General features: G+C 35.3%; 1 protein-coding gene and 1 long non-coding RNA gene across 2 annotated transcripts in view; one reads left to right on the top strand and one right to left on the bottom strand.

Annotated features, from left to right (window-relative positions):
• Positions 1–842: 842 nt before the first annotated feature.
• On the bottom strand, positions 843–5,743 carry LOC149135338 (uncharacterized). Its single transcript, XR_016242364.1, has 2 exons — positions 3,879–5,743; positions 843–2,565 (listed from the first exon to the last, which is right to left on the bottom strand). It is a non-coding gene; the product is annotated as an uncharacterized LOC149135338 (long non-coding RNA).
• Positions 5,744–6,000: 257 nt separating this feature from the next.
• The window catches only part of LOC149135337 (uncharacterized), an 8,502-nt gene continuing 2,002 nt past the window's right edge, over positions 6,001–12,500 (top strand). The window contains exon 1 of the mRNA XM_089354333.1: positions 6,001–12,500. This exon is cut by the window's right edge and continues 2,002 nt beyond it. Coding sequence (XP_089210459.1) covers positions 6,140–6,982 — 843 coding nt within the window. The 5' untranslated portion in view covers positions 6,001–6,139 and the 3' untranslated portion in view covers positions 6,983–12,500.

Raw genomic sequence — 12,500 nt, 5'->3', positions numbered from 1 at the left:
CTCCGTTGGATGTGTAATGTCAATGTGAATACCCGTCAGAGTGTAAGTATCTTGAGAGAAAAGCTGAACATTAGAAGCATCAGTTGTGGCGTGCAAGAGAGACGATTGCGCTGGTATGGACATGTGGTGAGAATGGAGGAGGATAGCTGCGTGAAAAAGTGCCACACCCTAACAGTTGAGGGAACCCGTGGAAGAGGTAGGCCCAGGAAGACCTGGGCTGAGGTGGTGAGGCAAGACCTTCGTACATTGGACCTCACCGAGGCGATGACTACTGACCGAGACCTTTGGAAATGTGCTGTGCATGAGAAGACCAGGCAAGCCAAGTAAGATCGTTGCCAGTGCCCCTGGACTGGTTCTTGTGCGGGTGGCACATGAGATGCACCATTTTGAGCGTGGCCGTTGCCAGTACCGCCTGACTGGCTCCTGTAGGATTTTCGAGCGAGATCGTTGCCAGTGCCCCTGGACTGGCTTGTGCGGGTGGCACATAAAAGACACCATTTCGAGCGTGGCCGTTTTCGTGCGGGTGACACGTAAAAGCACCCACTACACTCTCTGAGTGGTTGGCGTTAGGAAGGGCATCCAGCTGTAGAAACTCTGCCAAATCAGACTGGAGCCTGGTGTTGCCATCCGGTTTCACCAGTCCTCAGTCAAATCGTCCAACCCATGCTAGCATGGAAAGCGGACGTTAAACGATGATGATGATGATGATGATGATATACATATGCTAGCATGGTACACAGACATTAAATGATGATGGTGATGATGATGATATATATCACCAGAGATTGTAGGGATTCTGACTTTGACTGCTAAATGTAGAGGGGCTGTGGGGGTGATGCTGCTATTTTTTTTTTTTTTGTTATATTTGTAGTGAAAGGATCTTGGTGCAAAAGAGGACTATTTTGCATTATTTTTCAAAGTGATAAGGTCTTGGTGCAAGATAGAATGATTTAGTTTGATATGTATAGTAATAGGGCCTCAGTGTTAGTCTATTTTACATGATGTGTACAGTGATAAGGTTTTGATGTAAGATTGTTGTGTTAAAGTCTTGGTACAAGACTGTTTAGTGATGGTACCTTACCATAAGACTAGTTTGTGTGATATGTACGAAGAGTAGATCTTGGTGTAAGATTGTTTTTTGCGATGTGTACAATGAAAAGGCCTGTTTTGTGTGATGTATGTACTGATAGGGACTTGGCAAAGTTGGTGGAAATCAAGTTGTCATATCCACATTGAAGGATGTTTGTCAGATTTCAATCTCTGGAAGTAGGGGCATGTTTGGCAGGGGATATTTTGACAGTCTATGGATGAGAACCACATTTGTAAACTTGAAGGTGATATTTTCTATGTAGGAGTATACAGTCAGTAGTAAAAACAAGTAGGTGTGTCTATATATATATATATATATATGCATGTGTGAGTGTATTTGTGTATGTGCAAGCATATATGCAACATTTATAGATTACAATTAACAAATGACATTTAAGAATCCTCATTCCTTTCAGTAATTGGTACTAAGCAAATTAGGTCCCCGCTCATAATTAGAATATGATATTGTCAAAATAGCTCTTGTTTATTCATTTATTTAATCTCATGGAATACTGAATTCATATCCAAACAATAAACTCATTTGTTATATTGGAAGTTAGATATACACACAAGATTACTACTATTTGTTGGTTGGTTGTTATTTGTAATGTACTTCTAACTTTTTTTGTTTTCATCTGCTTTCTGTCTGTTCCATATTATTTAAGATTACACAAGTCATTTTGAGGAAATCTCTGATATCTAAATGAGTCATTAGTGTATCTAGTGTGAAGGCTCAGTAGTTCCCAATTAAGGATCTCTTAGCTATGGGTCTATGTGTGAAAAACAATGTGTGCATGCAAGATATTCAGGATGAAATCAAAATTTTTTAATTGGAGATACCTAGGTGTGGTTTGTTTAGTTATGTAGTTCACTTTACAACTATATAGTTTTGGGGTTCAATCCCACTGCATAGTACCTTGGGCAAGTGTTTTCTATTATAACTCAAAGCCAACCAAAGACTTGTAAGTGAATTTGGTAGACAGAAAGTGTGGAATCCCATTGTATGTATCATCATTATCATTATTATTATCATTATGGTGAAGAGGTGATAGAAAGCAAGTAGGGGCCATACATCTAAGTTAAAGGGTGGTATATTTAGTGAAGTAAAGTGGGGATTGGAGAGGGTGGGTAGGTGGGGGACTTCACAAGATTTTGAAAGGAGAGTGGGAGCTAGAGGTGGGGGAATGGAAGGGGTTTGATAGGGGTATATTGTGTGCAGGTAGGTAGGTAGGTGAGCACATGAAGGAGAATGGAGGGGAGTAAGAGGAAACAGCAGTGGAGAGCACAGGTTGGTTGTGGGAGGAGGAAGGGATCATAGATATGGATTTTTCTTTGCTGGGCAGGTCGTCTCAAGCACAGCATATTGCCAGTTGTCTTGATCGTTTGTTATCTCCTCCCTGAGGCTCAACATCTGAACGTTGTTTCTGATCACTTCCTCCCAAATCATCCTGGGTCTTCCTCTTCCACAGTTTCCCTCTGCAATTAGAGATCAGCATTTCTTTATGCAACTGTTCTCATCCATACACATCACATGACTATACAAGCACAGTCTTCTCTCTTACACATTACAACTAATGCCTCTTATACTCAATTTCTCTGTCAATGCATTTACACATTATTGTACATGCACATACAGTGGAGCATGCTGGCTTCATTTCTTTCAAGCCTTTGCATGTCACAGCTTATGTTTTGCTGACATGTTTCTGTCCATACACAGGTATCATACAGTGTACAATACAAATAAGTTGTTGGCACTCCATCGCTTACGACGTCGAGGGTTCCAGTTGATCTGATCAACGGAACAGCCTGCTCGTGAAATTAATGTGCAAGTGGCTGAGTACTCCACAGACACGTGTACCCTTAACGTAATTCTCGGGGATATTCAGCGTGACACAGTGTGACAAGGCTGTCCCTTTGAATTACAGGCACAACAGAAACAGGAAGTAAGAGAAAGTTGTGGTGAAAGAGTACAGCAGGGTTCGCCACCATCCCCTGCCGGAGTCTCGTGGAGCTTTAGGTGTTTTTGCTCAATAAACACCCTCAACGCCCGGTCTGGGAAATGAAACCGCGATCCTAAGACCGCGAGTCTGCTGCCCTAACCACTGGGCCATTGCGCCTCCACAATACAAATAAGTAACCTGCTGGATTTAGTAAATGTGAATATTATAGTATCTATAATACACACACAGTTTATTCACACCATGGTCTTCACACAGAAAGAAGTTTATCACCCAAATTCATGAATGGATGTACCTTCATTTAAAATACTATTGGTATATAAGTGTTGGACTGTGAATAGTTTGCTTGCACCATTTAAAGAACAATGTCTTGAAACACAGGTTTAGAAATTGTGGTAAGAATATATTATCCAAAAGACCCTCACCATTCGTCCTCTGCATGTTATCATCTGATATAATGTAGTTGCCTGTGATATGGAGTCAGATGATTAACCATCTGATACAAGGATGCGGTGTCTGTATCTTGTTGCCTATAGCCATTCATTCATTTTAAACCTACATTGGAATACCCCTTACATATATGAACTGGTTTGTCTGCTACACTACATAAAAAGAAATGTTAAAAGCAGTACTTTTATGACCAGTGCACAACAACTATTTCACAGAGGTGCAGTTTCCTCTCTGTGTTTCTTCTATCATTACTACAATGGCTTCTATCTATTTGAACTAGTTGTTTGATTCCTCCTTTATCTATTTCTCCTTCTTGAGTCACTATTTCTTTGTTTCACCTCCTAGGGAACACACAAAATATTCACTATTATTTTATCTTACCTCAAAGGCAGCACTCAAAATGTGTTTTCACAATCCTTCTCCCCACAATTGTAACTCTCAAAAATTCCTGATTTTCCTGCAATCATCAATCTATAATTTAAATTGAACATCAACTTCATCAGTCTTCTCAGTCTAGGACAGCCTGTTATGATCATAGGTGTTGCCCCTTCAGTCTTAAATTTAAAATCAAAATTGATGTGACAAAACACTTGCATCGTCAGGTTGTCAATAGGGACCATAAACAAGCTCACAGCTTTATGTACTGTATCATATTCTTAATTGTTTCTATAGAGTTAGCGACAAAAAAAAAAAAAACCCTCTCCTTAAGATATCTTTTAAATAGCTGTATGATTGATTGAAGTTCCCGGTTACCCCTTTTAATGACTGGGGTTGCTGAGAAGAAAATAGCTATTTTACAGTTACATTTTAAAGTTTTCTTTTACAGTAACAGAGTGGAAAACATTAATTTGTTGTAACATTTTGGTCAGAATTTACATGGTGCTAATTGAAAACTAATCCTTAATTATTTGTGCGGGAAAATAAATAATATTATTTAAAGGAAACACCAAATTTCCTGACACCATGGAAATATTTTCAGATGTTTTTGGAGGTGAGGGTAAGAATATGTTGCACTTGTGTGTTTACAGTTTGCACTTGTGTAAGGGAAGTGAAGAGAAATAATATACTAAACCAAGATTTTTTCTCGAAATATTACCAACTTCAAGTTATTTATTGAGTAAAAAGATGTAAAAGGAAATATTACGTTCTCTATTATGTCTATGAACTCGACAAACATTTTCACTTTTAATTTAATCTTCGAGACTTATCGATTTAGTGTTTCATTCTAGATTTTTAAAAATAGATTATCAACATTATTTTCTGGTTAAGGATTTTTCGAGTACAAATCTTACTGATAAATAACTATTTTGGTATTATAAGGCGCTATTTAAAGTTTCATGGTATTTGTTGATACAGAATTGATATTGTCATTCGCACATTGGGTATTACACTGACCCAAAGAATCAAGAACTATTTTCTGCCAGGTGACAGATGCTGCGACTTGCTTTTGCATAGTTTCGATGACGATGCCATCCATATTCGTTAGAAAGTTGCTCACTGACGCCTTGTCCCAATAACCCCATACAAGTGGCAACAACAATAAACATTATATACATCCCATGTGATTGATAACTCTGGAATGCGTTGCAATCCTAAAATGGTTCCATCGTAGGGCGGTTATACAAAAATATAATGAAAGTATATGTTGTGTTCTCATTAGCACGCCGGTTTTTAGCTTCATACCCCTATTTTTTCTTTATATTTCTCTGAACGGAATTTAGTTGACCGTTAGTTTATGTTTATCCTCTCTATTCCAAATGTGACCGCTTCTCAGTAGACAATGGCGACTTATATTGCAAAGCAACATGTGTTGTTTGTCTAAACATGCAAACTACTGCAAAGTACAATGAATACAATTAACAATACAAGCAACTTCCATCAAGAAACTACTTATATAATTATGAAAGTTTTCGTTAATTAGTTTTGTTTATTATTAACATCACCAAGAGCATTAAGAAGTCTCACTCGAGATGGAACCGGCATAATATATATAAACATAAACAGCTGCCACCGGTATACATTATTACAGATTATTAAACCGATTGTTTTGAAACTGCAATAAATCACTATATGAGTACAAAAATGTTTATTTGTTTGCAAAACAACAATAAAACACTATCGAAATATAATAACCCGCTTTAGGGAAGGGGGTTATTAAATATGATATTACTGTTTACTGAATAAACTAGCTAATATATTACGCCATTGCTGAGGCTTTGTTTACAAAATAAAAATTATTTATTACAAAATGAATATTAATAAAGTGTGAAGATAATGTTTACTAAGAATGTTTCAGTTAATATTAATATGAAAGTAAAACGAAAAATTTCGAATAACATGAAAGTTATTTGAAAAAAACATTGGCTTTATTTCCTGACGCGTAGTAACATGTCTATGTCAACAGACAAACTACAATGCCATTCAAAAGTGAAGCGTTCAAATTTTTAGCCAGTTCAAAGGGAAGTAAGTAACGAGGATTTTTAATTGGCCTATACGTGACGTTATTGGTCGTGGTTAATTGTAGCTGGTCGTGTATTGGCTGTTCGCTTGAACAAGAACTTTTATCAATGTGAAATATAAATATACACAGAAATAGGCCACTACTCCTTAGTTACGCTGTCGGAGACTACATCGTAGCAAATATGCCGATCAGGTTAGAAAGCATGGGAGCTGTTAATGTAAGCCCTTCGAATCAAACGGATTTAAAAGATATCGAATGGTTAACTCGTGGCATCGAGGAAACATTACAGTTACAACAACATCAACATAACCATTGCGAAACCGGTCACCATTTGAAGTCGGTTTCTCCTTCAGCAAGCAGCATGCCGAGTCGCCATCCTACTTTTAGTGGCGGTAATCAGGCACATGTGCCCATCGACCACGACAACATGGTAATACCAACTAAACCTTGCAAAGCTGCCACAGCCGGCACCTGGTTGCCTTACGTTTTACCGTCCGTTCGAGACAGACATCTAAACCGAGTGAAAAGTAATTGGCGGCACGGCAACTTCAATAATAATGACAACAATAACAAATGGGTTGTGAAGCGGCTGAACCACAGGAACGTGGTCAGCAAGAGGAGGAAAAATTATGTGTATATCGAAGATGTCCGGACTAGAAACGGTTGTAATACAGACTACAGGCATCACCAAAAATTGCTTTCTACACAGACTTTAATTCAGGAAGCTGTGCGTCGACTGTATGGATTACATAGAAGCACTGGTTCTACAACCATTAATAATGATACAAACAATAACAACAATCCTAACAGTAGCACCATAATGACTACTACTACTAATAGTAGTAACAACAACAATAATAATAATAATAATGGTACTACTGTAGGACACAATGGCATGGTCTCTGTCGGGACCGGCAGCTGCTGTACATTTCAGCAAGAACGTCAACAACAACAACAACTATTACTATTTCAGCAAAACAGTTTTAGGGACAAATGTGAATTATTTTGTGATGTAACTGTATGATTTATTTTTGACTTAACATTTTATGTACATTATTTCAAATGTGTGGATTTTAACTCACACATACATACACACACACACACACACACACACAAAAACATACACACAAACATCACTCATGCACTCACTTTCATACATATGTACATGCATTTTTCACACATCACACACACACACACATATATATATGTGTGTATATATATATTTCTTTTATGCAAGGAGATAATTTATCTGTGAACCTAAATTACGGTGAGGGTAAACTAGCGTACATGTGAGTCTGTGTGTGTGTGTATCTATATATATAGGCATTCCTTTATATATATACACACGCATACACTCCATGCGCATCTATATGGTTAGTTTGTGTGTGTATATATTTTAACTATTGAAAGAGGAAGCCAAATGGCTAGTTTCAGTAGCTATGGTAAATATCAGTGTGAACAACAAACCGCACAACCCGGCAAGACAACACTAGTGGCTACGGAATATGTGTGTGTATAATATATATAATTTCGGTGGTGAGATAATAGCGATCTCTCTATAACCAGTAAATAAACCATAAGTTTAATTTACCCATGGTTTCATGGCTGGAGGTCGATTAATATTTTTCCAAATAGTATCTGTGATTTCCAACAACAATTTCGTTTGCTATATTTCTATTCTAATAATAATAATAATACTGATGATAATAATAATAATAATAATGCATGGAAAAATATACTAATCCCCGAGACGGAGTGATAATGTAAATTTTTTGGTAATATTTAATGTGTAAATTATAGCTGCGTTCTCGGATCGAACGTGTACACGTCAGATATCCAGTACTTGTTACTATTGTTAACTAATTCTATTCAGATATTATTATTATTATTAGTATTATCATTATTACCATGATCGTTCATTATTTTTGTCCTTTAAAAATGCAGATGTTTTCTTTGTCTATGACACTGTTTTTTTAAAAATATATGTGTGTGTATATGCATGCATATATATATGTATATATACACATATTGTGTTACATCTATATGGTTATATTTGTGTGTATAGAAATATGTGCAAGGTCGTAAATATATGCATATAGATGTATGATTCACGTATATGTATATACATATGTGCACACAGATGCATGCAAATATATGCATATAGATATAGATGCACATAGGTGTATAGATATGTACTTCATATATACGCACACATGCATGTATGATGCACATATATATATATATGACATAAATACATTTGGTGTTCCCCTTCCCGACCATATAATTATTTGAAAAATGCATATTTTAAATGAAATTTTATATACACTCATACACACACACAAATGTAATTATTGATGCTGAAAGTTTAAAGAAATACCGTAATTTAATTCTTTAAAGGAAAAAAAAAACAAGTTATCAGATCATTTGAATTTTGTTTTGTGTTTTTTTTTTTGTCTGTATATATTACATACAAATATAAATATATATTTTTAATTTTGCCCGCAGTTCTGTGGTTGCTCTTTGTCTGGTTTTGATTTGTGTGGGTGGCACTGTCTTTAGTGTATGCTGCTTCTTCGGTCACGCTAGTCTCTTGTATCAACAACACTTCATCTTCCACCACCACAACTGTGTTGTGTGTGTATATGTGTGTCTGTATATATATATATATATATATATCTCTGTGGTGTGTGTTTAATTTCTCTACCTTCCCACTCCACTCAGTTTTATCATCAGCCCAAACAAATCGACATCCCTCGTGGTTTATTATTTTTTTATAGAGTGGTAAAGAATATAAATTTATCACATACGCATGCATATATATATGTATAATGTATGTGTATAAATAATGTACATCTATATATATATATATATATATATATATATTCTCTATACATACTGTTCTGCTTTATCAATTTTTATTTTGGTCATTTCCACAATTAAAAAAAAATCATCATTTATATTTACAATTCCCTCTGTCCACCAAGGTGGATATTAAAGTGACCGTTGGTAATTTAATATATATAAAAATATTTACAGTGCAACTGAATAATGCGGAAGACTGTTTTTATTGATATGTATATTAGGCAACCCTCTTACATACACAACTGTACTATATAGGTTTTTTTTTAAAAAATTAGCGATGGGTCCTCCTTGGTAAAATATAGCATGGCTGACACCGACGCAGCCTCTACCCCGGTGCCATAAATTCGGACACACGAGCCTAAATCTCGCCTTACTGTCTGTCAGTGGAAAGACAGATTGGATAGCCTAGAAGAGTGAAAAAATATATATATACTGGATGGTCACGGTTGGAAAGACTGATTAAATGTCTCCTCCCTCGTTCTGGGGCGGTGTGGAATAAACAACTCTCAGATACACAGTTGAAATTTACTTGGGTATTAAAAGACAAAAAAAAAAAAAAGATGCAATCTGGGCCTATCTTTTTCTCTCCCTTACACTCTACGTTAAGGTTATTTAAATTACGATGGTCTTTAAATTGTTGCTAATTAATGTTGATAATCTATGCAATTATCAGCGTTTCTCTCTTTAATACTTTTCTAGGAAGTCTTAATGTTTTTTCATATGAATTTAAAACAAATTATCAGTTTCATTTTACCCCTGGCAGACTGCTATCTAACTGCGAATTACAATTATAACACGCAGCTATCTTAGCATAATATAATATACTTATATAATTTATGCTCTTGTGTGTGTGTGTGTGTGTGTGTGTGTATATATATATATATATATATATATATATATATATATATATATATATATATATATATATATATATATATATATATATATATATGTGTGTGTGTGTGTGTATATGAGTATATATATATGTGTGTGTGTATACATATCTATGTGTATATATGAGTATATATATGTGTGTGTGTGTGTATATGAGTATATATATATGTGTGTGTGTATACATATCTATGAGTATATATATGCGTGTGTATATGTATATATGAGTATATATATGCGTGTGTATATGTATATATCTGTATATATATATAGGTATGTGTGTATATATATATGTATACATATGGATATATGTGTGTGTGTATGTATATATATATATATATATAATATATATATATACGCACACACGTATAGTTTATATTTAAATATCTACCTAACTGTATCTATCTATCTACCTATATCTACGCACACATGAGTGTGAATATATATGTATATTGTATATATATCTATAAGTATATAACTGTATATACATATATATATGTGTGTGTATGTACATATATCTATAGGTGTGTGTGCATGTCCTGCGGAGTTACCTGAACATTTGTGTCTATGTGTTTCATGCTTACACGTGTAGAGATGTGTTATTTACAATGCTTGTCTCAAGATAGTTCATGTCTAAGATTTATGATCTTGTTATTGTTTACTGGTATTGACCAGTCTTTTTTTTACACAATCTTCGCAGCAGGCTGTTTATCAACAAGTCCAGGATGTTGTTGACCTCTCGTCTTGCTATTTATGACACATCGCTCTTTTCTGGCGGTCACCTTATCTTTACCCTCTACCTCTCTCTTTCTCGTGTATGTATGTGTGTGTATATATATATATATATATATATATATATATATATATGTGTGTGTGTGTGTTTGTCATTACCTTCGCCAGCATTTTTGTGCAATTATATAGTTAATATGCATTTATTAATAATTTTATCACAGATGTATTTTAAGACATCCCTTACACCTCATAGTGTATACCTCCTGTCTCTGTTTTTTTTTATTATTATTGTTGCTTAGAATGTGTACATGTGAGGTGTGTGTGAAGGAATATCAACTAAAACTAAAATAATCGTTAGTTTGTTTACTGAGCGAATAGTAACTGTTGCAAACGACAATAATAAAGGATCTAGGTATTCTTTAAAAATGATTATTTCAGAAAAAAAAACCCCCAAAACACACATCAATATTAAGATGCAGTAGCCTTTTTTTTTTTTTTTCTTTCGGAGTCAATTCTAAAATTTGCTCTTTCGTTTTGTGGTTTTCACCATGTTTCTTAAACGCCTTTGAGAGATGCATGAATGTATCAACTTCTCATTTCCCGCTTTCTCAGTACATTTTTAGGTGTTCCCTATGTTTAGCAAACAATTTCAAACTAAGTACATAATAAACACACTCAGTTACATAATAAATTTCAAAATAGTGTCTAGTGTACTTTTAGTTGATGCTTTATTTCATTGAAGGTGATGGTGGTGGTGATAGTTGTTTTCACTAATTTGTTTTGTGACTTTCTCTGCTGCCGTCCAACGAGGCTCAAAACGTGACTTTTATCGTGACTTTTATCAGGGTGCTGTCGATAAGCATGTGCTTGCGTCGTTATTCAATGCTTGCTACAGAGATCCGCCGACCACCCACTCCCTAACTGAAGCATTTCACCGCCCCCTCCGTCTCTCTCTCTCTCTCTCTCTCTCTCATCTTCCTCTTTTTTTCTTCTCTGTCGTTCTTTGTTTATTCTATCGATTTTGTCAATACGTTTTTTTTTTCTCTATAGATACTCAATATTTGCTGGATTCTACTACCATTTCTACGTTCACTTTATTTTTGGCACAAAGAAATACTTCTCTGCTTCGACCTCTGGCCTAAACCAGACACACACACAAATATAAACAAGCATTACCTCCTCCTCCTCCACCTCCTCCCTACATATTTGTTGTTTTATTTACCTTAGCTGACTGGCTGCGTTCTTCTCAATAGTCTGTTTCTTGCTGGGGAATTCAGATTATTTACCAAAGTCTCTTCCACTATGCGAGAGGCAGCTCAGTTAGAGTTACAGGGCGGCGACGGGAGGACAGTATTGAGCTCAAACCTGCTTATATTGTTTACTGGGAAATATGTCATATGAAGTATAATAATAATCTGTTACATAAATGTTTATTTGACATAGATTTCACTGTTCAGGTGATAATAATGGAACACTAGAATAAGGTTACTAACACATTCTTTTCACTTCTACATTTTCGAAATCTGTCTCGTAATTGACCTTATTAATTTTGTCTTTCGCAGGTAGCTTACTTTGAATATTAATAGTAAAAAGATGTATTATCATTATAACAGTGGAAATGACCTGGACTGCTCCAGACGAAATGCAGTAGAGAATGAGTAATTACGTTGAGTTGTATTCCTGTGAGGATCAACTTTGGATTTCTCGACAGTTAAAGAGTAGCAATAACTTATTCTGTAAAAGACGGCCATGTATTTTAATAAGAAACTATTATTATTGACAGTAATTTATTCCACCAAGTTTACACCTCCACAATAAATGTTAAATTAATGATAAAAATATAGTGTAAGCATTAATTATTAGGTTACTGGATTGGCAGGATAGTTAGAGCGTCGAACAAATTGCATTTGTGTTGTTTAGTTTCGGTTCTTCACGTTCTGAGTTCAAATACTGCCGAAGTCAACTTTACCTTTCACGAGAAAAAAAGAAAAAGTACCAGTCACGCACTGGGGTCGATTAAATCGACCTATATCGTTTACTCAAAATTTCTGGTCTTG

This window comes from Octopus bimaculoides, chromosome 6 (genome assembly GCF_046866305.1).
Source record: "Octopus bimaculoides isolate indiv1 chromosome 6, ASM4686630v1, whole genome shotgun sequence".
NCBI lineage: Eukaryota > Metazoa > Mollusca > Cephalopoda > Octopoda > Octopodidae > Octopus > Octopus bimaculoides.
This window is presented reverse-complemented; position numbering and strand designations above follow the sequence as displayed.